Source organism: Corapipo altera, unplaced genomic scaffold (genome assembly GCF_003945725.1).
Source record: "Corapipo altera isolate COAL_440 unplaced genomic scaffold, ASM394572v1 268, whole genome shotgun sequence".
In the NCBI taxonomy this organism is placed as follows: domain Eukaryota; kingdom Metazoa; phylum Chordata; class Aves; order Passeriformes; family Pipridae; genus Corapipo; species Corapipo altera.
The window spans coordinates 5,350,370-5,375,937 of record NW_020884901.1 but is presented as its reverse complement, the minus strand read 5'-3'; the positions used below and the strand labels follow the sequence as shown (position 1 = coordinate 5,375,937).

The window sequence follows — 25,568 nt, the reverse complement described above, 5'->3', positions numbered from 1 at the left end:
CTCAAAAGCCACTTTAGTTACACCCCAGGGAGGGATCACTTTAGGGAGTTGCTTTCTGAGGCAAAATGTTGGTGGAAAAAAATCCTATGAACAGTCAAACAACCCTGAGGTGACCAAGGAGACTCGAGTGCCAGCCTCAAACCTGTCCCTGACAGTGTTCTGTGCAAAAGAAACACCTCGATGAACTCAAAGCAAAGGTGAGACTCCAAACAAACCCTCTGGAAACCAAAACCCAACTTCACCCCAGGACAAAGCGTTTCTCTGGTGACCATGTTTGGAGGAAAACAGGATTGTTTGAAATGTTCCCTGCTGTTCCTGCCTCCCACCAGGATTTACAGCAACAAAATAAATACCCGATTTTTGTTATTGAAACTGTGAAAGTTCCCCTGGGAAAAGCAGACACCGTTTGCCCCAACATCACAGCCCTTCATGTCCTGGGCCAGGCAGCCAGTGTTGGTCCAGCCTGTCTGACTGGCTGCAGCCAGGGATGTGCAGAGCTTTTGCAGACAACAAAAGCTCCCTGGCTGCCTGATTTTCCCGCTGCCTTATCTCCCTCCGCGATAGCCAGGTTATCAGGAAGTAGAAAAGGGCTCAGGACACCCTGACCCCAATCCCTGGGGGGTGGTGGGTGGGGGGCAAAGCTTTGGGAAGGGCTGTCAGCACTCAGGGGTTCCATCCTGCGTGGGGCAGAGCCCTTTTTCTCCCACTGATGTCTTCGTTGTGTGCGGTGGGGTGAGCAAAACCCCCTTGGGGAGCAGCTTTGGAGCAGGGGCGAGCACCAAGACCTCTGGTCACCTCCTGGACACAGGACAGCCGGGGATGCTGAGCCCCAGCAGGGTGGGCAGAGGAGCTGTGGGACCAGCCTGTGGGAGAGCAGCCCAGCAGCCCAGCACTGTGCTTGTCACCCAGACAAGAGATCAATAACTAATTTCACTGCAGCAGCAGCGCCGGTTTTTTTCCAATAATTGTGAGCCGGTGGTGGGGAATGAGGCTCTCAGCACCGCTCCACAGCAGCCTGCACCCGATCAATCGCCACACCGCTGGGGCAGCAGGAAAACTCATTTTTCTCCTTTTCTTCCCTCTCTTTCCTTCTCACCTGCCCTTCTCCCGCTCCATTCCCTCCTCCTCCTGCTGTGGCGCTGCCTGAGCTGAGGGCAGTGTCCCCACCCTGGGTGGGATGTGGGCTTGGCTTTTCCCGTGGCTGAGCCTCCTGTGCTGCCTCAATGGCCCCAAGTGCTTCGGTCCCTGTCACCCACGGGCCAGACCTGGCTTCTTGCTCAGAGCACTGGTCCCAGTAGCTCAGGTGAAGGCAGCAGAGGAGCGGTTTCTCCTCTCCTTGGCTACTGGACTGTGACTTTTGGTGGCCTGTTGGTGCCTTTATGTGATCCAAATGTGACTTAATTTTTATAGCAATACAGAGAGAAATATTGGGATTTTCATTCTCTGAGTGGTTGTTGTGCTCCAGGTCACAGATCCTACTGAGTTTCTCCCATAACTACCCTTTACCCCTTCTGCTTCTCTAACCCCACAATGCCTCAGTTTCCCTCTATGTATCTATAATAGGTAGGACTGAGATCATCCCCTCCTGCCCCCTCCCATGCTGTTACAAGCCACCATGAGCTCCATTCCAGGGCAGAAGCTGTTGCTGGCTCCCAGCTCACAGGCTACCACTTGGTTTTGGGGTCCCCAGGCTGACCTGTGGAGTGCCACGACCTGTGCACCTGTGAGGCAGCAGGGAGTGGTGCTGCATGCTCAGCATCCTTGGGATTGAAAGATGCTCAGACAAAGGTGGAGTCTGAGGGCACCTTTGGATCTCTCCAGCACCTCCAGTGTGTTGTGGATGAGGTGCCTGGGAGGAAGGCTCACCTGTGGGTTTGTCAAGGCAGCATCTTCCAAGCCTGTCCAGACACTGTACACTCCGTGCAGATGGCAGCATTGCAGCCCCTTATTCCTTCTCCCTTATTTAAGACCCCTCTCCCTGATTCCCTGGGAGCATCCCCATGAATTAAAGACTGCCTTGGCTGTGGAGCACCAAGTGCTGCCTGCATAATTGCAAAGTTTTATGACTTGCCTTGAAGGCTCTATTGATTGGGGTCCTCTCCAGCTGATGGAGCTTTTAGTACGGCCTGGGCTGGGCAAGCAAGGCTGGAATCTCAGCCTGTCCAGCTTAGCTAAACTGTGGCTTAAAACCTCTGTGGCATAAGCACCAGGACACCAGTGCTTCTGGGAGTCTCCATGTGCATGTCCACTACAGAGCTGTTTGCACTTTGAGGTGCTTTTCGGCTTCTCAGTCTCAGCCCAAGAGCTGAGACTTCCCCCCTGGCCATGCCACATCCCACATGGGGTTTAACCCAGAGAAGGATTTTCCTGGGAGAGTTTGAGGTGCATTTGGGAATTGGGGTGAGGGCAGTTTGGTGGGGTTTCTGCCCTGCTGAGACTCCAGGCACTGCTCACATTCATGGGGCACAGGGATGCTTGTGGGGTTTGGGGTTTACATGCAACACCCACTGCTGGGTGGAAGCAACAGTTTCCCAGTGAGCCAGGCTGTGTTTGCACACGTGTATGCACACATGTGTGCACATATGTGCTCACAAACACACGTGTGGTCCAGCAAGGAAACCAGGAATATCTCTCCATGGCGGGCAGGTGTTGCCTGTCCTGTGGCTTGGCTTTGGAGAGCAGCTGGGAGCAGCTGGCATCACCTTTGCTTTCAAGCTCTCCCTGCCACAGCTGGAGGCTGTGGGGCTTTGAGGGACACTGTGCTGCCAGCAAGGGCCACCCACTCACCTTTGTGCTGGGAGGTGGGTGCACCCCACTAGCCCAAGCACCCCACACCTCCCCATTCCTCTGCTGGCTCTAAGTACCACACTCAAGTGGGGGCTTTGCTCACTCCACCCCTCATGCAGTGCTGGGTCTGATGACCAGGAACTCCCTTCCCGGTGGCTGTTTGACCCCTGAGAAAGTGCAGCAGTTGGTGGTGAGTGTGGCCAAGCTGTGACTCTGTGGCCACAGAATTGTCCACTTTCACTCTCTCCAAAATTTTGTGGCCTTGGGGACCCCCTTGCTCTCACTCCCTGTTCCCCCCCACCCCCAGGCATGGGTTTGCTGGACTTTGGGGCAGCAGGAGAGGGGTGGCAGGAGACCCCATGGCTCCTTTAAGAAACCCACAACCGGCTCCAGAAACCAGCTCAAGGTCACAGCGGGAACCTGCGGACTTGGCAGCAGCCAGCGAGGGAGGAGGGATGGAGGGAGGGAGGAAAACAGCCCGAGATCAAAATGAAATCACAGCCAGGGAGAGGGGATGGCTGGCAGCGCAGCAGAGGGGGGCAGGAAGGTGGGTGCTGCAGAGCAGGACATGCAGGGGAGTCCCACCCGTGGGTGTCCCCCTGGGGTTGCTGCAGTCCCAACCCCAGCACAGACTCTGGAAGTGTCACTGTGCCCCCCAGCAGAGAGCCCTGTGCCCTCCTCAGCTCCAGCCCACATTGGCCCAAGCCAAGGAAAGTCCCCTTGTGCCTGGAGAGCTGCCCTGGGAATGCTGGAGTCACCTCCCTCCCTCTGGAGTCACCTCCCTCCCTCGGGACTTCCCAGGCTCCACAGGAGGTTTTCCAGCTCCAAGAGGAGCAGAGCAGGAGGAAGCTGCTGGCTGGGAGGGTTGGATCCTGCAGCTCATGGCATGGCCCACTCCCAAACTTTTACCTTATTTTCCTTTTAAAGCAGCAGGTCCTGGAGTCCTGTGATCACTGCTCAGTCTCTGCCTTCCTTTCAGGCCAGGAGGACCTTCTGCCTTGCCAGAGAGCACAGTGGGGAAAAACAAGTCTTTAAAGGCTCAAAACACAGGAAGTTAATAAAAAATTAATTAAAAGCCCTCAACATTTCATTTTTTAATCTTTGGTACGGAAACAAACCTCACAACTCTGGGTGCTCCGAGTTGCCCCGTGGGCAGGTAAAGCTGGATGAGGTGAAGGCACCAGCGATGAAGATAAACCCTCCTGGATCTCACAGCTGGGTTGGCCCATCCCTCCCCGGTGCTGGGGCCTGATCCTGCCCCAAGACCATGCAGGGAGCCACTGGCTTAACACATCAGAGAGCTCTGGGGGGACAGGCAGAAGAGAGACTCAGGCAGACCCAACCCTGTGGGGTGGCTGTGGCTGGGCTGGGACTGTGCTGTGGCTCCAGAGCAGCTTGTTCTGGGGTTGGATCAGCGATGCCCAATTTTAATTTTCATCAGCAGAATTAGTATGTGGAGTTATTTTCCCTTCCTCCCCCTCCCCTTCCTCTCCTCCCTGCTTTATTCAAAGAATTTGATCATTTCTCCCAGGAGCTTGGCACCATTAACATTCACTCCCAACGTGTGTGAGCTGTGCTGCATCCCCAAGCACCGCTGGTGCTGCCGGCGCTGGTACCCGACCAGGCTCAGAGGGGACCTGGGCATCAGCTTCTCCTTCCCACAGCCCGGGCTGGGAGATCCCTCTGCCCCCTGAATCCTCACCAGGCTGCCCCAGCACAGCAAAGGAGGGTGGGATCCTCAGCTGCCCTGGAGTCTGGACTTCTTCAAGTTAAAGCCAAGGGGCTCAGGGAAGAGCACCCAAAGCAAAGGCATGGCCAAGTCTTGCAAGATTTGGTGGTTTAAGACACATGGATTGGTGACCTGGGGCTTTCCTGGAGTTATGTAAATTTGCCGGCTTGTTTTTCATTAATAAGTGTTAACTAAGAAATTATTGCTGTTGTTATTGCTATTATTGCTTGTTATTATCATTAATGTTATTAAATATTGCAGACCAGGCTGCCTTCCCCAGCACCAGGGAGCTGCAGCTGGCACAGCCTCATCCTGCCGGCACCGTGCCAGCCACGCTCCTCAGCTCTGTGGGCTCTATAGGTCTGTGTGCTATAGATCCCTGTGCAATGTATGGAAACGGTATGGGAAGGAGCCTGCTCTGAGAATTTCCTTTCTTTGTTCAGCTGAGGTCTGAAGGGGACCCAAGAGCTCAGGGAGTTGGGAACAGAGTAAACATGGAGCATGGCAGGTTTAATGGTTGGCTGGAGTGTGGTGGGGACCACTCCTGCTTGTGCCCAAACCCAGCCGGGTTTCACCTCTGGGGTTCCCCAAAAGCTTTTTTGACCCCCATTTCAGGCCCTTTTCTCCTCTGCAGCTGCCCCTACACACATGCACCCACTGGCTTTGCATCCAAAGGGATGCTGTTGGGCAGCAGTGGTCCCAGGCAGGGAAAAGGGACTTTTGCAGCAACTGCTGCCCATCAGATGTAGTTGAAGGCAGTGGTGGCAGCACCTGCCTGTGTGCAGGCACTGAGCCCACCTGTGCCCACCACGATGAACCATTTCCTTCCTGGACATGAACCCTCCCAGGATATCCCACCTGGGAAATGAAATCAGCTCCAAATGGGAAGTGCAACTAAGATGGCCCAGCCCAGGAGGAAAAAGAGCAGCAAAAGAAAAACAAACTCAAAGTTGGAATGGGAAAAAAAAGAAAAAGGTTAAATGCTGTGTGTGCTGCTGACCCTGGCTCATCCCAGGCAGGGGTGAGGGTGATCCTCACTCTGTGCACACCTGTAGCCATGGCTGGAAAGGCCAGTTTGTCCCACCAAGGCAGTGCAGAAGGGGGTGATTTTTGCTTTAGCAGGACTCCTGCTTCAACACAGTGCTTTAATTCCTTCTATTCTGACTCTAGAGAAGGGAGCAGCGGGTGCCACAGCCCAGCCGTGCTGCCGGGCGAGGGCAAAGAGGCGTTAGCTGAGACGGGGAGCCGAGCGCTTTATTTTTAGTCTTGGTTTAACAAGTATTAATTAATAAAAGTGCAAATGCTAATGCCGAGATGACACAAACTGCGTTGCCTGAAATGAATGTTTGGGGCTTGTCTGTGCCAGGATTTACAGCCGGGTGGGTTCACAGGGGCTAAATCATCGCTCAAACTGCAAGGATAAGCTGAGCCGGCTTGTTCCCACCGAGCCCGGCATGGGCTGTGCCGCAATGGGATGTGCCGGGGGCTCCGGGGCCGTGCCGGGGGCTCGGGGCTGGGCTTGGGGCTGGGCTCGGGGCTGGCTCCGCAGCAGCGCCTTGTGGTGCCACACCGGCTCATCCCTCCCTGACAACATCTCCCAGGAAGTTTTGCAAAGTGTGCATCATTTTAGTCTCTGCCTGTAGTGGATGTGGGATCATGCCTTGCAGAAGGATTCATCTATGTAGTGAAGACTTGGATCTTTGGAGAAAAAGCCTTTTTTCCCTGGTCAAGTCCCTCTGTCCTGCCCATCCCCTGCCTGCGGCTTCTTACCCTGAGAGCTCAGCTTGGTTGGAGGGTTGGGAGGAGGCTCTGGAGAATGAGGAGCTGAAGCACTATTCCTTGGCAGTAAGACACAAAGAGTTTTTGCCCATCAGCACCAACACTCTGTCTGGGTTTGTTGGCATCACAGAAATTATGAACCTGATGCTCTGTCAGTGGGATTTTTAGGATGTGAGGATTTCCAGTGGGCTGTGGCCCCTGTGCTGTGAGTAAGGGAGAGAGCATCTTGGGGTCCTATCGGACCCAGTGGGTCACCCTGGAGCTTAAACATTTCCAGTGGGGCTCTTGAATCTTTCCAGAGAGGCAGGAACTCAGTCAGGCCAGATCCAGGCCAGGTTTTCTTCCTTCTTTCTCCTCTCAACTGCAGACAGGAGGGAGCTGCTACCTGCCTGACACAGCTGCTGCTGCTGCTCTCGAAGCTCTGCCGCCTCCAGCAAGCCCTGCTCACCTGGGATGATGGGAATGGCAGAGAGCGGGAGGCTGAGGAGTGTGGCCAGTGCGAGTCAGGCACGTGCCACACACTGGGAGCCAGGGAAACTGGTCAGTGCACACACTGCATCCTCCCACTGCATTTTCTCAGTGCACACCTCGTCCTCCCAGTGCACACCTTGTCCTCCCCAGAGTGCTGGGGCAGAGGTGGGAGGTGACAGGCTTCCCATGGGGGGACTGGGTTCCACATCCTTCTCATGCCAGGGAGGGTCCTCTTCACCAAGGCTCCTCAGCTGCCATTTCGGGAAAGCCAGAAAGGGTTGAGTTGGTTTTCTCCAAAGGGCTGGAAGGAAACAGCACTGTGAGTGTGCAGGGAGGTGTCACTAACCTGGGTGAGATGGGTGATGTGGTGGTTCAAGGGTGGGACGCTGGAGTGCTGCACTGAGGCTCAGCAGTGCCAGAAAATCCCTGGTCTGGCGATTTGGGTGATAGACTGGGGCCACTCGGTCTTTGGATGCTGCCACCTGCAATGGTGAGAGCTTGGAAATGAAAGCAAATTATTTAGCCCTCCCTCAACCGAGTCAGCAGGTAACCCTGTGCCAGGGTCACCCCTGCCTGCACAGCCCAGCTGTGGGGTGAGGATGCTCTGGTTTGGTCCCTCTCAACCCCTCGCCACCCTGCAGGGACACAGTGCCACACAAGAAACCCCCACCCATGGCCTTGCCAAACCCACCCTGCTTCCCCTGGGCTGGGCTGGGCTCTCTGGGGAGGGATGTGCGGGCAGGATGTGCCGTGGTGCAGGGCTGGCTCCCCAAACGGTGCTGCCACGCTGCTCTTCAGCAGCTCCACTCGTATCATCGAATTTTAATTTAGTTAGTTGAGTTCTTTAAACAGTGTGAACTTGCTAAGTGCTTTGCATATTTTATACTCATGAGTAACATTTATCAAACAGAAAGTACAATTAATCAAAGAGGGGAGCGTTTGTAACTCAGAGCAGTTGGTATTCTCCCTCCTTCTCCTTGTTGTGCCTTTCCTCCTGTTTCCCTCCTCTTCCTCCTCACTGTCCTGCAGTGGCCACGGAGCCAGGGCAGCTTCACTGTGCTCTACACACATGTAAATATGCCCTCTCTCTCCCTCTTTCTCCTCAGCACAACATGTAAACCATATATAAATATAAAAAATATATTATATATATCTATATGTATGCATATACCTATATCTATCTATCTGGTATATAAACGTATGTGTATATCTGTATGGTGTAAATGGCATGCTGTATAAAATAAATATATATAGGAATAAATGGTCCATTTACACTATATATGTGTATATATGCACACATATACACAGTTATATTCACATTATACACACATTGCATACTATTTATTTATATATATATATACAATATATTATCTACTAGCTAGTATATAGCATACAGTCTATTAACTCTATTACACTATATGTAATAAATATGGGTTTTATATTTTGGGCTGCTGGGGGAGTTCAGCAGTGTTGGTGATGATGCTCCAGACCCCTTGTGAGAGCCAGTGACAGAGGGAACAAGGTGGGATGGATATCCCAGCCCCAAGCCAGAGTGGTCACCTGGCCAGCAGAAGTGCCCAACCAGCTCCAGATTGGTTGGGGACAATGACCAGTGGCTGGTGGCAGGGACATGGGAAGCCCTGACAAAGGCACGAGCCCATGTCCCAACCCATGTCCCCTCTCCTCGCATCTTGGGATGTGTGTTGCTTTTGGGACAAACAGCAAAGGGACAACGACCTCTGTCCCCAGGGCATCCGTGTTTGTTTTAAGGGCAGGATCACCCAAGCCATGTCACCTTTTGGCTCCAAAGGCCCCAGGGTGACACAGGTGAAGCCTCGTGCTGGTACCTGGAAAAGGGCTGGCACCGGTGCTGGAAGACAAGAGGTGATGGAGCATGGCTAGCACGAAGGGACCCACATCTCTGTCACCCCTCTGAGTGCCTTGGCAGCTCTCAGCAGAGCGAGGAAAAGCCCTGACCTAATTTATTCCGACTTCCCAAGGCTTGGCCATGGCACAGCAGAGGCAGCTGAAGGAGCTGGGCAAATGTGGACACAGGGACAGGTTTGTCCGGGGTCAAACCCCAGTGCCACAGCAGAGCAGAGCACGTGGGAGCAGCCCCTGTGATTCCCAGGAAGGTATCTCAGGGCTCTTCCCAGGGCCTTGGAGGTTTCAGTGCTCAATTAATTGCCACTAATGGCAGCAAACGGGGCAGCAGGTGCCCGCCCAGACCTGGGTTAACCACTGAGGGAAGGGCCGTGCTGGCACCGCAGGACCTGCCTTGCAAATCACCTGCAACAACATGTGCCGTCCTGGTCACCTCTTCTCAAAAATGATAGTGCAAAATTAATTAGAATTAATTAATCAGAAAAGGGTAATAAGGGTGATTAAGCACCTGGGGAAAAGGAAAAAAAAATATTCCTAAAGAGCGATCGCAGCACCGTGATTACCTTGGAAAGGCGGCGAGGGAGCGGGAGCAGGAGGAAGGTGTGCAGGAAAACAAATGGGCTGGAGAGAGGGGTCTGGGGGGTGTTTTCTGTCTCGTCACACAAGGAATTGCTGAGTGACAAGATTGAAACCCGTCAGAGGAAAAGCATTTCCCGGCAGCAGTGACCACGGGGAGGCAGCTGAGCTCAGGAGGGCACAGGCGGCTCTCTGTTGTGGCTGGAGATGCCACGTTTTTTGCAGATTTGGCTTGGCACAAACTGGCCCCAAGGCTGGACCCGTCTCCAGCAGAGAGTGGGACTCAACAGGGAGTCCTCAGTGCTGGGATCCTCATCATCAGCTGGGCTTAGCAACATGGTAAGCCAAGGGATGCTCAACTGATTTCGTTTCCCTCTTAATTTTCAGCCAAACTCTACTGCCTTAATAAAATTAATAATAATAACAACAATAATAATAATAACAACAACAACATAAAATCAAAGGGAACATTTGCAAATGAGATTGGCCCCTGGGTTAAGGTCACCACTGCAGGTTTCATTGTAATCTGAGAGGCCAAAGTGGAGACCCTGCCCCAGGGGGGCAGGGCCATCATTCCCTTCCTGCCACCATCAAGGGCTTCAGTGGTGGTAAAGGATGGAGGAAGTGGTTTGGATTTCATGGAAATGGTCTTCAGGAGCCCCAGTACAGCACAGTGAAAAAAAATACAGAAATGCCTTTTTTGGGGAAGCAGAGGGAACAAATTCTGCAGGCACCCATGGATGTGATGCAGGTGCCCATGGCCTGCTTGAAACACAGGTGACAACCAGAGCAATGCAATGGCTGCTGGTGGCTTCAGTGAGGGGAAACTGGTGGTTTTTGGTCATTCAGGTGCTTGAGCATGAGGACACTCACTCCCCCATGCACCTCCCAAACACCCCTCCTGCCTGTGAGCAGTGAGGTACTGCTGCCCCGTGCTCAGTGTCCCCTCCCTGGTGACAAAGAACCACGTTTCTTTAAAATCTGAAAAGCAAGGTGGGTTACAAGCAGCGCTTTCTGTGCGTAGAGATGCTCTCGCTGTGTCCCCAGTTCTGCCCCAGCTCAGGTCACTGCTGTCCCCAGCACACTCAGGTCCTTTCAGAGGGACTCAGGGGGCATGGAGGCCCAAAAGCTGTCCCAGAGTTACAGCTGCTTGCCCAAAGGTGGGGTTTCCCTCTACTTTCTGCATATGCCCCATGGGAGGATGGCAAGGGGCTCTGTCCCTGATGTGGCACAAGCACATCCTGGTTGTGCCATGGATTTCTGGATGGCCGTGGGGTGAGCAGCTCTGTTCTGGGGACAGCAAGTGCTTGCTTGGGTCATTAGGACATTTTGGGGGGTAGGTGGGTGCTGAGAATGGGCCCCGCTCCCCCTGTGCCTGTGCAGCTTTACCTCCATTGTTGCTGCCTTCTGACAGCTTTGGATGATTTCAAGCAGATTTTGTTCCAACAGATCTTGTGCAAGGTGATGTTTGAGGAAGGCAAGGGAAAGATTCACCCCATATTAAACACCAGAGAATCCACACCAGCCTCCTTCCCCCATGGACACAACTGTAGCCAACCTAGTTTTGTCACTGTCACTGTCCCCATAGCAATCCTCTTCTGGAGGCCTTGGGCACCCCAGGTCCCATCAAACCCATCCTGCTGGGGTGGGGGTATGAATGGGGTGGGATGAGACCCCAAAAGGGAATGATCTCAGCTGCAATGGGGAGGGGGCCACAGCTGTGATGAACCCGTCGGGCCTCAGCTGCCCATGTTGGCTCGGCAGGACCAGGCACAGAGGGTAGAGGAGAGTTGGGGACATCACCCAGGAGCAGTGCCCCTGCCAGGCACAGGGTGGGCACAGGCAGGTGAAGGGGTAAGTGAGGGGTCAGTGCCAGTGTCAGTGCCAGGGTACAAGTGGGGCAGGTGGGGCGTTGGTGCCAGGAGCATCGGTACTGGGGGTGTCAGTGCTGGAAGGGTGTCTGATGGTGCCGGGGGTCTGTCAGTGCTGGGGGTGTCAGTACCGGCGGGTCTGTACTGGGGGTATCAGTGCTGGGAGGGTGTCTGTCGGTGCCAGGAGTCAGTTGGTGCCGCGGGGTGTCAGTGCCGGAGTCAGTCAGTACTTTGGGTCACTTGGTGCCGGTGTCAGTGCCAGGGGTCTCTCGGTGCCAGTGTCAGCACCAGGGGGGGGCCGCTGCCGGGGGCTCTCGCGCCTCCGGGGTCTCTCGGTGCCGGTGTCAGTACCGAGGTCTCTCGGTACCGGGGTCTCTCGGTACCGGTACGAGCGGGTCCCGTTCCCCACCCGGACCCAGCGAAGTTCCCGCGGCGGCGGCGGCCCAACGGCGGGACAACAGCGCCCCCTCGCGGCCCCGACGAGACACGGCGGGAGGGGACGGGACGGGACCCGGAGCGGGACAAGGACAACGGCGGGACAGGGACAGGGCCGGGCACAAGAGCAGGGGTACGGCCGGGGACAGGCGGGCAGCCCGGCCACGACACCCCACGGCTGCTTGTCCTGGTGACCCGGGACCCGCCGCCCTCCCCGGTAGCCCCGAGCCCCCACACCCCGCCGGCATCCCGCGCCCGGCTGCCCCGCAAGAGCCGAGCGGGGCCCGCGCGCTCCCCTCGGGCCGCCCCTACCTGTCCCAGTCCGTCCCAGTCTACCCATGCCTGTCCCAGTTCGTCCCAGTCTGTTCCAGTCTGCCTCTGCCTCTCCCAGTCCGTTCAAGTCTGTCCACCACCCCGTCCGTCCCAGTCTGTCCCAGTCGGTCCGAGTCCGCCTCTGCCTGTCCTAGTCCGCCTCTGCCTGTCCCAGTCCATCCCAGTCCACCTCTGCCTGTCCCAGTCCGTCCCTGCCTGTCCCATTCTGTTCCAATCTGTCCCAGACCGCCCCAGTCTGTCGCAGTTGGTCCGAGTCCATCCTTGCTTGTCCCAATCCACCTCTGCCTGTCCCAGTCCATCCCAGTCCGTCCCAGTCCGTCCCAGTCCATCCCGGTCCATCCCGGTCCATCCCGACCCGACCCCCTCGTCCCTGTAGCGCCCCCTCGTGGGCAGCAGCGGAAGAGTGCAGGGCAGGGTCCGCCCCCTAGGACGTCACAGTGACGTCACTGACACGCCCGCGTCCGGTTGGTCCGCGCGGCCGCCCGTGCCGGGGGGGGGGGGCAGCGCGCGGACACCGCCGGAGGTAACGGGGGGGGCGGGCCGGGGGTCGCGGCCCGAGGGACCCGCGGGACCGGGGACACCCCGGGCCGGGGCTGGGGGGGGCCGGCGGAGCTGCCCGGGCCGCACGCGGGCCCCCCCCCCCCGGCAGGGCGGCACCGGGCGGCCCGCGGGGCCTGGAGCGCGGAGGGGGGGCCCGCAGCGATGGGGGGCGGTGAGGGCGCCGGGTCAGGCCTTGGACCGGGCACCGCCCGTCGCACCACAAAGGGCAGGTGTAACACCCCCCCAACACCTCCCCCTTCGGCCTGGGGACACCCCCCCCTCCCGCGCACCCCCTTTCCCTGCAGCCCCCCAGCCTGCGAGTGACCCCAGGGCTCGGGCAAAGGGCCCCACACCGAGCTCACCTCCCTCACACACACACGCACCGTGTGACCTCCTCCTCCCCACGGCGGTGAAGCGAGGACCGGCCTCCACCTGCTCCTCCGCGTTCCAGGGGCTCCTGGGGCAGCGGGAGGGGGAAGGTGGCAGGACCCGGGTACGTGCTGGTCTTGCTGGGTCCTGGGTGCTCTCCACTCTGAAAAACGTAATCAGGGAGTCACCAAGCCAAACCCAGAGCCAGGGAGGGGGTGACGTGTCTGGAGGGTGAACGTGGGACCCAACCCATGGCATCAGACAGCAGCGCTTCCAAAAGTGGGGCCAGAACCCTCCATGCCCTGGCTGCCCCTGTGGCTCAGCCTCTGAGCTACAGGGCAGCAGCAGCTGCTGCCTCCCAGCCTCCCCTGGAGGTGTCTGTGGGGTCAGGGTGGATCTTACCTCCAGTTCCTTGGGGCTGCAGTCAGCCACGCTCACACTGGTGGGACTGAAGGGGTGGTTTGGGACTAAAATCCCATCTTCTCTGCTCCTAGATCACAGCACAGACCGGCTTCTGGCACCACCGAGCCAAACTGGATTTCCACCGGTGACCTGTCAGGTGAGGTGCTGCATCCCCCTTCTCCACCCCCAGGCTGTTCCAGGCCACGTGGGGCCCCCGAACCTGCCTAAGCTGCCATAGAAAAGGTTTTGTGTCTAATGGGATATTTGCCAGCAAATTCAAGCCACGGACACTATATATTTCTTTATTTGTAAAGGTGTTTGAAGTCCTTGAATTTACCCTTTGGCCACCTTAAATCTAGTTTCTAATCCTCGGCGCAGTTAATCAAATCCACAGTGGTTTGAATTATGAGATGCCTGGGGGGGATTTATAGCTTGTATTGCTGATTATACCTTGACTTTATTATATTGCAAATACCTAACTTACGGTCACGGCTGAGATTTACAATCCTCAGGTAGGTGCTCAGGATAACTTTTAGCAACTTCAGCTGTAATTGGACGTGAGTGATGGGGCTGTTGCCACAGATAAACATGTAATCTGTAAAATGTTAAGACAGGGAAAGAAGAGGCAGAATAGGTGAAAAGGGATGGGTCAACCTTAAAAAAAAATAGTCATATAATTGGGTGTATTGCTGAGCAAGGTTCTGGGATGCCTGATCTGGCTGAGGCATCTCTGCCCAGGAAAGGCTTGTTGGCCTCCAGAAGATATGAGGTTTTAGATCAGGATTTCAACTTTTAAGCTGAAGGTTTTTGGATATTGAAATAGCCCTGGGGAGGGGGAAGGGGTGATAAATAGAAGTGGGATGCTCACATGGCTGACACTGCCCCCCTGGTTCAGGTTTTTCCCATCCCAGGAGAGCAGCAAGTCCCGTGTGGGCACGTGCCCTCGGCCAGCATGACGAGTGAGGTGGTGGAGAACGAGTTTGAGTTCTACTCCAAGGCAGAGAAGTACTGGAAGGACGTGCCTGCCACAGTGGATGGCATGTTGGGGGGCTATGGCCACATCTCCAGCATCGACATCAACAGCTCCAGGAAGTTCCTGCAGAGGTTTCTGCGGGTAGGTGGCATGGTCTGTCATGCTCCTAAAGCCCTGTCCTTCTCCCAGCATGGAGCTGGGCTCTTCCCGCCCAGTTGCTCTGTGGAGTCCTCTGTTGCTGCATGCTGGGAGAGCTTTGCCCTGCAGTGGGTTCCCCAGTCCTGTCCCATGTGGTTTTCCCATTTCTCCTCTGTGGGATTCAGCCCCTCACGATTGTTGTTCCAGGATGGCCCCAACCGGACGGGAACGACCCGTGCTCTGGACTGCGGGGCCGGCATCGGCCGGATCACCAAGCGGCTGCTGCTGCCCCTCTTCAAGACAGTGGACATGGTGGATGTGACAGAGGACTTCCTCACCAAGGCCAAGAGCTACCTGGGCGAGGAGGGCAGGCGGGTGCGCAACTACTTCTGCTGTGGCCTCCAGGACTTCAGCCCCGAGCCCAACTCCTACGATGTCATCTGGATCCAGTGGGTCATCGGTGAGGGTTGCTCTGCTTCCAACCTGTCCTGTCCAGCTTCCCCCAAGGGGCAGGTGCCTCATGCACTGGGGAGAGAGCAGCTTGAGGTCTGCATGAAGGATAAGCATCACAGCATGAGTGGGAGTTTGGGGTGTGAATCTGCCCCCTATCCCTGCCCTACAGAGGGGCACTGAGGGCACTGTGCTTTTCCCCGCCATGGGTCTTTTCCCAGAAGCCCTCGGAGGCCAGGGCAGAGGTGTGGGTTGGATGAGTTGGGTTGTGGGACAAAAGGTGGACACCCCAAGATAAAGCTTCCCCCTGCAAATGGCTCAAGTATTTGGCGACTTGGATCAGGAGGGATCCCAAACGCAGCCTCACGGCCTCCTCCTCCCAGTCACCCTGTGCCTTCTAACCCCTGCTCTGTCCCTCCAGGACACCTCACCGACAACCACCTCTCTGACTTCCTGAAGCGGTGCCGGGCCGGCCTGCGGCCCAACGGCATCGTGGTCATCAAGGACAACATGGCTCAGGAGGGGGTGATCATGGACGATGTGGACAGCAGCGTCTGCCGGGACCTGGACGTGGTCCGCAAGATCATCCGCCGGGCTGGGCTGCACCTGCTGGCTGAGGAGCGCCAGGAGAACTTCCCTGACGAGATCTACCACGTCTACACCTTCGCCATGAGATGAGGGCAGCGGGAGGAGGTCTCTCCCGTGTCGTGACTCCCCCTTCTCTGGGGCTGGTGACAAGGACGGGACTTTGTCTTCCAGGTTGCTGCTGTCTGTGAAAAGAGGTGTTTGCCAAATACATTTTCCTGCTGTTGCACTTCTGCACGTGGGCTGTGTCAGGTGCATGTTGGCTCGGTGTCACCCTCGGGGGGCTCTGGGCAGGAGCAAGAGGGTCTCCTATGCAAGAGGTGATCTGTGGGCAGCAGCAGGTTGCTGACCACAGGGTTTCTGGTAGTGAACAGGTGCTTGGACCACCTTTGGGACAGTCTGGGCTGCATTCCATGTCTGGGTGTTTGACCCCTTCTGGCTGCTCACAGCAACAAGCTGGGTAAGGGGAACAGGAGAGATCTCTCTGATTTCTCTGTGGTGGGTTTGGGAGGCAACACCAGGTTCTGGGGCTTTGAGGGAGCCTGTCCTTTAAACCCACGAGCAGGTCTCCCACACGTGCAGCAAAAGGGGAGGTGGCACCTGGCTCGGGCCAACCAAACCAAGCCCAGTGCAGCCAACACTGGCACAGCATGTGCCAGGGTGTCAGCCCATGTGTAGACCCCGACCCCCCAGCCATCCCCCTGAGCCCCCTCCTCCACCCCACCTCCCCTGCAGAAGAAACAAGCCCCTGTCATTATTACAAAAGGCCTCGTTTAATTGCTCAGTTCCCATTCCAGACACCAGGGCAGAATTTGATCACATTACTGGGTTTTTTTTAAACACCAGGTCATCAGGACACACAGCTCCAGTTCCACGGGGCGGGAGAGGGTAAAACTCAGATGCTGCCAGGAGGGTGATGGGGGAGACAACCCTTCTGCTGCCAAACTGCCAGTGAATCCCAGATCCACCTGCTGTAAACTGTCCCTAATCAGAACAGATTTTTCCTCTTTTCATCCTCTTCAGCATCTTTTCCCCACGACAAACAAAAAAACAAAACCGTGTGGGGCTCAGCTCTGCAGCCAGTCTTTGTCATGTCACAAAGAAGCAGATGTTTAGAAGGGGGAGGGAGCCAGGTGGCAAGGCTGGGACTCAAACCCTCCAGGTGCAGCCCCAGAGTTTGCAGGTTCCAGTAGCAGGTTGAAAAGAAAACCCCAGAGTCCTGCTGCAATTCTGTGTTCCTGGGAAGGAGGCACTGGAGAATGAGGACCTGGGAGCAGTCAGCAAGGAAAAGAACCAAGGAACAGGGAGGGAGGCACAAGGCACTCAGCTGTCTGTTCCTTGTCTTTGCACAGGGAACACACCACAAAGCCAAGAAGCATCCATTTGTCTGTTCTGGAGCCCAGCACCTCTAAGACATGCTTGGTGAATGGTCCTCTGTGCCAGGATGGGGTGCAGAAACAGAGGGTGTGCAGCAGTTGGCCACCGCTGCCAGCCCTGCTTCCCCTCACTCCCATCCCCGGATTCAGAAGCCCAGATTGAGCAAGGAAGGCATCCACACCCACAGGGTGAGATGCTGGACCTGCCTTCACCACCAGGACTGGAGGCAGGAAGCCAGGACAGTGCTGCCAGTGCTCTCCTTCTCCCAGCACCCCGAGGCACAACTCCACAGACACCTAAGGCACTGTGTCACCCACCCATGGCAGCACTGGGTGAGAGGGGACAGGCTGCCTGTCCAGTCACAGCACCCAACACACTGGTCCTGCCCCCAGGCTTTTGCTTAACCTCCCCCAAAACCAGCCCTCTGCCCCAGTATCTGGCTCCCCAGTGCCCAGGAGCTCTCTCCACCCCCAGGACCCACAGAGCTCTGCCCAGCCCCCCCCATGATGTGCACCAGAGCAACGAGACCTCCACAGACACACATGTGATATTGTGCCCAGAATGGCACAGAGAGGGGCTCCATGGGCAGCACTGGCCAAACCATGGGCACATGGACAGCAGCACCTCTTTGCTGTGAGTAAAACTGTCCAGAGCAGAGATGTGGAGGTGCAGGCACAGCAGGACAGTGGAAGGAGGAGACACAGAGGCACTGTCAGGCTCAGAGGTCCTCGTGCCCAGCAGCAGTGTGGTCGATGAGGAGGTACCACTTCAGCCTGTCTGGGAGAGGTAGAGCCTTGATTTTGACATCTACTGGCCATGGTTTGAGGCGCTGCCGGATGAACACCCTGCAGAGATGTTTCAGTGCTTGTGGCGAGCGCTCCAGCTGCTTCAGAGAGCAGAACAGAGTCCTGACCTTCTCCCCGTGGTACCTACAGCTGCTGGTGTTGACCTCGAAATTGCTGGGCAGCTGGATGGCTTGTGAGCTGGCCATCATGAGCTCCAGCAGAGTCTGGCCCTTCTGGATGAGGTCTGTGGAGAAGCTGTCATCTTCAGACACACTGAGGTGCGAGCAGAGGCACTCGAAGACGATGTGGAAGCCCGACCAGCACGAGGGACCGTGGAGGGAGCAGTTGTAGGCAGCTCCTGACTCCAGCAGGAACCGCAGCAGCGGGAAGTGGCATTTGAAGCTCTTGAAGCAGAGGTGGGTGAGGGACTCGGGGGCTGGGCACTCGCTGGGGTTGGCACCGTGGGCCAGCAGCAGCTGCGTGACGCGGAAGCAGAAGCGGTTGATGACCTGGGCCTCCTCGGTGTTGCTGCACGCCATCTCCCCCAGCAGGAAGATGATGGAGGTGAAAACAGTGTCACCATCTTTGGTGGTGGCCCTGACGTCCGCGCCTGCAGGAAAGGACAGAAAATGTAACAGACCACGAGGCCAGGCCAGCACCAACTCTGGCACTGCTGGGCTTTACTCTGCTCCAGTGGGAACATAAAGGAGTCGGGAGGGCAGTGCCTGGCGCTGCACAAAGGATCAGCCAGTGCAGAAAGGGGAGAAGGTTGCCCTCACCTCCTTCCAGCAGGAGCCGGATGCTCTCGGTGTTGTGGATCTGGACACCATCACTGCTGGCCAGGGCGTGCAGCAGCGCTGTCTTCCCTGCAATGGAGCAATCGCTCAGCCACGTGACAGCAGGGTGGCACCCCAAAAGGCAGGAAGGAAAACAGTCCACCCCACCCACCAGACAGCCAAACACAGGGAGTGACAACCCTCCTCCTTCTGGCAGAGGCTTCTGCTGCCCCCGTGATGGTGAACAGCTGTGCACACAGGCCACATGTGCAGGGCTGATGGTGGCCTCAGAGGGCACATGTGCCACAGTTTTAGAGCACGTGGGCACCACAGGGCTATGGAGGCACAGTCCCATCCCAACTCCCACAGACTGTGCAGGGCTGGTTTAAACCCTTTTCACACGGCCAGCACACAAGGAGAAAACACTGAGCGCAGGGAGGTTCTGCAGCCTGCTCCCAACTTCCAAACCCACTTGTAACCAGGGAGCACAAGCAGCAGCAGGACAGAGGGACCCAGCCCACCCTGGGGGCCAGCAGCAGGGGGAGGTGGATGGGGCACACAGACCATTTTTGTCAGCAGCGTTGACATCGGCCCCCAGCTGCAGCAGCCGCCGCAGGCACGGCAACCGCTCGGGCTCCTCGCTGGCCAGGTCCAGGGGACTGCTCTCATGGATCTGCACAGAGGGTTAGAGAACACCAGTAAGTATTGAACACTGCAAGAACTAAACACTGCAAGAATTAAACACTGCGAGTGCCTCCGGAGAGTCGCTGCTGGGGCTTCATCATGCCCAGCATAAGAGCGTGTTTGAACCCATCCCCAAAAATCAAGTGAACCTTCTCCAGTGTATCCATAGGCAGAGGTCTGTCTCCTCCAGCCTCCTCCCACCTGCTGCTCCAAAGCAGAGGCATGTTTGCCCAGCCAAAGGCAACCTGAACTTCTGCCACAGCAACGGAGCTCTATGGACAACAGGCACAACAGGGATGTGCCAAGGGGAAGCAGCGTGTGGTGAGGCCCAGGAGGAGGGGAGCAGGGAGGGCTGTGCCCACACAGCAGACCTTGCAGCCAAGGCTCAGGGGGGCTCAGCAGGGCCGTGCCCAGGCAGCAGGGCCCATACCCGGTCTCTCCGGTTGATGTCGGCGCCGTGGTGCACCAGGAGCTCCACCATGTCCGGCTGGTTGCGCAGCACCGCGATGTGCAGGGGGGTGTAGTAGGTGACGGGATCTGAGGACAAAAACACGGTCAGGGAGAGCGAGGGGCTTTCCCCAGAACGGCCCCAGCAGCTGCCAAAAGTGGAAAGAGGCAGCTGGGGAGGGCCCTGAGAACACATCAATGCCCATGAGAACAGGGCTGTCATAGACCCCCCCAGGTTCTGCTGCTCCAATGGCTCCATCCTGCCAAAAGCCCCCAAAGCTGCAAACTGGCCCCCTGGGTATCCCCCAGTTCATCACTGTGGCTGGGTCTCCACAAAACACATTCACACTATTCCAGCAAGGAGCAGGGGACTGAGCTGGCAGCTCCCCCTCTTTCTGCCCCAGCTATCCCCAACTCTAGGGGCCCAGCCCCCTTCCCACCAGGCTCACCTTCAAAGCTGAGGTCAGCACCAAATTCCAGGAGGATTTCTGCAGCAGGGACGAGCCCCAGCTCGGTGACCTTCAGCAGGGCATAGCTCACACCTTCCTGATAAAACGGGGAGTGGGTCTCCCTCTCCAGGACTCGTCTCACAGCCGAGAGCTGGCTCCTGTCACTGCCCAGACAGGCAGGGCTTGAGACACACAAAAACCCACCAGTTACTCAGTGGACAGCACATAGCTCAGGTGTGCAAGGGCCAAAGGGGCACCAGGGAAGAAGAAAAACCACAATAACAAAAATCCCTGGCCTCCCCTCTGGTCCTCTACCCACCCTCTAATCTGCTCGTTGTGGGCCACAGCTGAGCCCCAGTTTAGGTTTTATTGCCAGGGGTCAGGCAGTTTCAGGGGAGCACACATAGTCCTTGTGTTTGCTCTGCTCCACCCCCACATTCCCAAAGAACAGCAGCAAAAGGAGGAGCTATGGGATGAGCAGCAGTGCTGTCTGACCTCTGAGCTCCAACCATCCCCCCCTAGATCCCCCGGGGTGTTCAGCCCCCTCTGGTTACCTCTCCAGGGAGCTCTGCCTTTCCCTGTCCGGCATCACCAGCAGCCCCAGGAGCTCATCCACCAGGGGCTGGTACTCAAAGATGATCCTGCGGAATCCGTGCAGGAAAGGCATCGTGCTCTGCTCCGTGCACAGCCCTCCTGGGGCACTCCAGCATGGCACTGCTGGCTTCCCACACACTGCTCTCCTTTCCAAAGGGCTTTTCCACTCCCTTTAAAACAAACGAGCCTTTTCAGCAGTTTGGCACTCAGAAGAAAACACGGCCTTCCTCCCCCCCCTTCCTGATATAAAAGGCAGCCAAGAGCAGCACAGGGATCTCCTCCCACACACCACAGAGGTGTATCCAAATTATCTCCTGCATGCAGAGCTGCACATTGGAGCTATCTGGGTGCAGGATGGAAACACACCCAGCAGAGCCCAGGCTCGGGGCAAACCCTTTGTGCCACACCTGGGGGGCTCTGAGAGCACATGGGGGGGTCTGTAACCAGCAAAGCCCTGCCTGGTTTTTGGGAGGGAGAAGGGGCTGCGACCCAGGAGCCATCTCAGGGACCACCAACCCCCCCAGTGCACTGGGGTGCAACCTGAGAGACCCCCAAATCTCACTGCCCCACATGGGGAGAGGCACAGCAGGAGCCCCCAGACCCACCCTGGGACGAGAAACAAGATGGCATCTGGAGAATATTACACAAAAGGTCTTTAAAACACACATTTCCATTTCCTTATCACCCTTTACTTCAGCTAAATAGTAGATTTAAAATAATTTATCAAAAAAGAAAACTTTTTCGTTGTTGTTGTTGTTTTTGTTTTACAATGTTTCACAGTCGGAATATTTGGGCTGTTATCACCACACGAGCGTAAATAAATAAGCATATATACATACATATAAATATACATATGGATGTATACATATAAATATATATAAATAAAAAAACATAGACAGATAGATGGACATGCACCACTCCCAGCAGGTTGTGTGTGGTTATATATTATATATTTTTAGATATGTAACACACGCCCGTCATTTCTTTCCCTGAGGAGGCAGATCAGGCTACTGCGAGGATTAAAAAAAACCCAAACGAATACAGAAACCCCAGTTCGTTTTCAAAAATAAACACTCGCGAACTCCACTGCACCACTCACCGCGATGGCCTCAGCCGCCCCTCGGTCCCCGAGCTCCACGGGGAGGGAGGAGAAGCCCCCGCACCCCGCTCCCCTCACGGATCCCCCCCGGACCCGCCGCCCCTCACCTGCCCCGGCGCCGCCGGAACCGGAACCCGCCGGGCTCGAGGGGGCGGGGCCTCCCGGGAAGGGCGGGGCCGCGCTGAGGGGGCGGGGCCGCGCTTGGGGACAAAAATCACCAATTGGGGGCGTGGCCTCGCTGGAGGGCGTGGTCTCGCTGCGGAGGGCGTGATCAGGCTCTATGTGGGCGTGGTCTCACTGCGGAGGGCGTGGTCAGTCCCTGTGTGGGCGCGGTCTCGCTGAGGGGGGCGTGGTCTGGTCGGGTGGCGGGTGTGGCGCGGCCGGCAGGGGGCAGCACGCGGCCGCGCGCGGGGCGGGAAGGGACCCCCGGGAACCCCCCTGGAACCCCCCGGGATCCCCCTCTGTCCCCCGGGGTGTCCCCCTTCCCGGCCGACCCTCTTCTCCCGTGTCTCTCTCCCACCAGGAATCCTCTCCCCCGGTGTCCCCCCTCCCCGGGTATCCCCCACTTCCCGAGTTTCCCGACCCTGGGTGTTCCCCGTCCCCAGGTGTCCCCTCCCCCGCGTGTCCCCCCGCCAGCTGTACCTTCCCCAGGATGTCCCCCCCCTCCACGGATGTCCCCCTTCCTCGAGTGTCCCCCTCCTGGCTGCGTCCCCCCTTCCCCACGATGTCCCCCACCCCGACTGTCTCCCTCCCCCGGGTGTCCCCCCCTTCCCGGGTTTCCCCCTTTCCCGGGTCTCCTCCTCCCCCTGGGTGTATCCTCCTACCCCGCGTGTCCCCATTCCCAGGGTATCCCACATCCCCGGGTGTCCCCCGCCTGTCCCCCTTGCCCCTGGACGACCCACCCAGGACGGGCTGGCGGTGCCAGGGAGGTGGCACCGAGTGGCTGCTGCCTCCGCGGGGCTCGGGGGTCTTGGGTGCTGCTGCACACAGCGCCCGGACCCTCCCCTGCTGATCGAGCTACCGGGGGAAGAGTTATCCCGGGATTTATTGGTATTATTATCATAATCATCATTATTATTATTATTATTATTATTATTATTATTATTATTATTATGGAATCTGCAGGCGCGGGGAGCTCCGGAGAGCGGCAATAACTGAAGCCGCCTTGGGTTTCCTATTTACGTATTTATTTTATTCCGGTGGAGCGCTTCCAGATCTCGGCAGGCAGCCGTGGCCCCGGGGCAGAGGGGGCGAGGAGGCTGCGCTGGTTGGGCGTTTTTCTGACATGCTGTCACGCTCCCCCCTCTGTTTCCCACCCTTCCCTTCCCCACACAGAGTGGGGTGCCAGGGTGGGGGACCCCAGTGCCCGCAGCCCCCTGGCCCCAAGCCCACTGCCAGGGCAGGGCAGGGGGTCCCAAGCCTCTTTCAGAGTGGCTGCTGGCTCTGGTGCCACCAGGACTTGGTGCTGTGCAGTGGCACCTCACTGGGCAGCTGGGGTGGACCCCCTGTTGCAACCCAGCAGCCTCTGGGGGTGGGGTTTGGGGGGCTCCATCCCTGTGCTTTCCTGAGGAGGGGTGGAATAACCCCATCTGACCCTGGGCAGGGACCAGAGGGGGGGAAAGCAGTGAGGAAGGTAAGGGGGAGTGAGAATTTCTCCCTCCACATGGAGGATGTTTTATGCCAGTGTGAGGTGGCTTCAAACCAGCCCAGGTCGGGTGGGCTGGGAAGCTGAGACCTTCTATCCAGTCTGAGCATCTCCTTGCTGACACGAGGTAGAGCAAGGAAGGGACACCCCACTGCCACCTCTGACCCCAACCGTGAGGGATGAGAGGGAACACTGGGCTGCCCCAAAGAGCCCTGCCAGGCTGGATGTGGCCTCCTGAGCCCCACAGAGGCTTTGCTCCCACTCTGGTAACCCCGTGCTTCAAATGAGGCTTTAGGGGTGCAGCGTGGGACAAAACCTGGCTCAAAACCAGCCCTGGGAGGTGACAAGCTGAGATATCCACGGGCTGAACCCCTTCTTTTGCCATCAGCACAGCGAGTCCAGGCACCCAGGAGTGCTTCCCTGGAGTATCCTGCCATGACCATTCCACAAGCTACAGCCTCCAGGGAGGTGACTCCCCATCCCCACATTTCTTGGGGGATAAAAAAAAACAAAACAGGACGTCGCTGGCGGGTTTGAGTGCCCGGATAAAATAACAGCACTGGGATCTGCCCCCTTCCTCCCCATGGCCTTGGCGGGGCGGACTAGGAAGAATGCAAGTTGGCTATCCATCAGGGAGACAGAGCAACAGCCAGCCGAAGAAAGAGGGGCATTTTAGGAGGAAAGCCAGGGAAATTTGATCATTAAGAAATCCTCCTGGCTGTCTGGGGGAATTTAATTAAATTGCTGGAAAGGGCTGTAAGCACATCTGGATCCAATATGTGGAGCTTTGATTTTTTTCTTTCTTTCTTTCTTTCTTTCTTGCCTTTTTTTTTTTTTTTTTTTTTTTTCTTTTTTTTTTTCCTTTTTTTTTTTTTTTTTTTTAGTTCACTCTTTTCCCATCTCGCTGTTGAAGGAGGGGGGGGTTGGAATAAAAGGGAAATAGCAGAGCCACGGAGTATTGGTTCATCTGGGACTGGGATTCCTGGCAGGGAAAGAAAGAGAGGGAGAGAAAGAGCAAAAGAAAGAGGCAGAAACAGAGGGAATAAGAAAGCTGGGAGAAAAACCTTCACCAAGGGGCTGGCCGGGGTGTTTTATAACGCCACTGACCGCAGAGACAGCGTTCTAGGAGGGAATGGGGGGAGTTGTGAGGGCTGGAGGGGAGAGGAGGAGGAGAGGAGCCAGCCCAGGGCACGCTGTGCTTTTGGGGTCTGGCAGGGATGGAGGGAGAAAGAGGAATTGCTCAGTGGATATAGAAATGCCATTCCTGCTGGGAAGAGCAGGGCTGGGCACAGGGGGGGACTCCCCCGGCAAGTGCCCGCAGCTATCCCCCCTGCACAGCCCTGGCCCCTGCCTGGCTGATGCCCTGGTCTGGGGGCAGGAGGGGATACTCTGATCCCCATCCTGGGCAGGACACAGGGCTGGACAAGGCTCTGGTTTAAGTGGATGGGGCCAGCAGCGCCCAGAAAGGGACCAAACCCCTGGCATCCACCCTAAGAGCCAGTTACTGGGTCCTGGCTGGGCACTGCCAAGCCCCACCATCTCCCAAGCTCTCCTCCTTACTACCTCCTTACTTGGATCATTCTCCTTACAGTGGAGCAGAGGTCCATCTCCATAGTTAGAGAAACCTTTCCACCCATGGGAGACATGGGCAAGTCTCAGCCCAGTTCCTCTGCATGGTAACATCCACAGGGCAAGATTTTGGGAGTGTTAGGAATGAGCACCTGGGTGCCACAGAAAGCAGCAACAGCCCAGGCAGTGCTCCAAGGACACTGCACTGTCCTATCTCAGCCACCATGGCAGTTTTGGGGTGAGGAGGAGGGCTGGGGCTGGCACAGCACATCCAGATGTTGAGCACCGTGGGAGCACAAGGTGTTATCACATCATGAGACAAATATCAGGAAACCCCTAGGAGAACACAGAGTGAGAGTACCAAAAAATATAAATATCATTTTTTGGGGCTGCAAACTGCAAACCTGTCAGACTCTGTCCACATCCTCACCTCAGGGAGCCCAGCACAGCCCTGCCAATTTGGTGCCACTTTAGTCCATCGACAGCTCTGGCTCAGCAAAGCCAGACTCAGGGTACACACCTCGCTCAGCAAAACCCAGGTGCTCAGTGTCAGGTAAAGCAAACCCTACTCAGCTTTGTCTCCAAACCACCCACACTTTGCCCTAAGCATGTCCAGGAGTCACCTTGCCAGCTCCAAGGTCCAGTCTTGGTCACTTAAACCACAATTTTTACCAAAAAAAAAAACAAACACAAGTGAGAAGAGCTTGCATAAGAGGGTTGGGAAACACCAGGAGTGTGGGTTTCAAGCAACCAGGTCTCACTTCTGATGCCTCGTGTGGATGGTGGTGGTAAAAAAAAATGATGCTGGGAAAAAAAAAAAA

General features: G+C 56.7%; 2 protein-coding genes across 5 annotated transcripts; one reads left to right on the top strand and one right to left on the bottom strand.

Annotated features, from left to right (window-relative positions):
* The first annotated feature begins 12,293 nt into the window (after window positions 1–12,293).
* Window positions 12,294–15,559, top strand: NTMT1 (N-terminal Xaa-Pro-Lys N-methyltransferase 1). Of its 3 annotated transcripts, none has more exons than XM_027649805.1 (5): window positions 12,294–12,388; window positions 13,269–13,333; window positions 14,072–14,290; window positions 14,495–14,747; window positions 15,159–15,559. In XM_027649805.1, the coding sequence occupies exons 3-5, from the start codon at window positions 14,129–14,131 to the stop codon at window positions 15,413–15,415; spliced, it is 672 nt and encodes a 223-aa protein (XP_027505606.1). In that variant the 5' UTR covers window positions 12,294–12,388; window positions 13,269–13,333; window positions 14,072–14,128; the 3' UTR covers window positions 15,416–15,559. The 3 variants fall into 3 exon arrangements, with proteins under 3 accessions (XP_027505606.1, XP_027505607.1, XP_027505605.1); XM_027649806.1 differs by having other exon boundaries at window positions 12,322–12,388; window positions 14,088–14,290; XM_027649804.1 differs by lacking the exon at window positions 12,294–12,388 and adding an exon at window positions 12,613–12,631.
* Window positions 15,560–16,073: 514 nt separating this feature from the next.
* On the bottom strand, window positions 16,074–21,692 carry ASB6 (ankyrin repeat and SOCS box containing 6). 2 transcript variants are annotated; one of them, XM_027649800.1, is made up of 7 exons: window positions 21,641–21,692; window positions 20,395–20,604; window positions 19,841–20,022; window positions 19,375–19,481; window positions 18,825–18,933; window positions 18,264–18,350; window positions 16,074–18,094 (listed from the first exon to the last, which is right to left on the bottom strand). In XM_027649800.1, the coding sequence occupies exons 2-7, from the start codon at window positions 20,505–20,507 to the stop codon at window positions 17,418–17,420; spliced, it is 1,275 nt and encodes a 424-aa protein (XP_027505601.1). In that variant the 5' UTR covers window positions 20,508–20,604; window positions 21,641–21,692; the 3' UTR covers window positions 16,074–17,417. The 2 variants fall into 2 exon arrangements, with proteins under 2 accessions (XP_027505601.1, XP_027505600.1); XM_027649799.1 differs by lacking the exon at window positions 21,641–21,692 and adding an exon at window positions 21,534–21,640.
* Between the last annotated feature and the right edge of the window lie 3,876 nt (window positions 21,693–25,568).

Bases quoted from the DNA above. Each gene is read 5' to 3' on its own strand.
- NTMT1 (XM_027649805.1), top strand. From the start codon at position 14,129: ATGACGAGTGAGGTGGTGGAGAACGAGTTTGAGTTCTACTCCAAGGCA. The intron at 14,291-14,494 runs GTAGGTGGCATG...TTGTTGTTCCAG, and splicing joins TCCTGCAGAGGTTTCTGCGG to GATGGCCCCAACCGGACGGG. The intron at 14,748-15,158 runs GTGAGGGTTGCT...CTGTCCCTCCAG, and splicing joins CTGGATCCAGTGGGTCATCG to GACACCTCACCGACAACCAC.
- ASB6 (XM_027649800.1), bottom strand. From the start codon at position 20,507: ATGCCTTTCCTGCACGGATTCCGCAGGATCATCTTTGAGTACCAGCCC. The intron at 18,934-19,374 runs GTATGGGCCCTG...CCCTCTGTGCAG, and splicing joins ACATCAACCGGAGAGACCGG to ATCCATGAGAGCAGTCCCCT. The intron at 18,351-18,824 runs GTCTGTGTGCCC...GCTCCATTGCAG, and splicing joins CAACGCTGCTGACAAAAATG to GGAAGACAGCGCTGCTGCAC.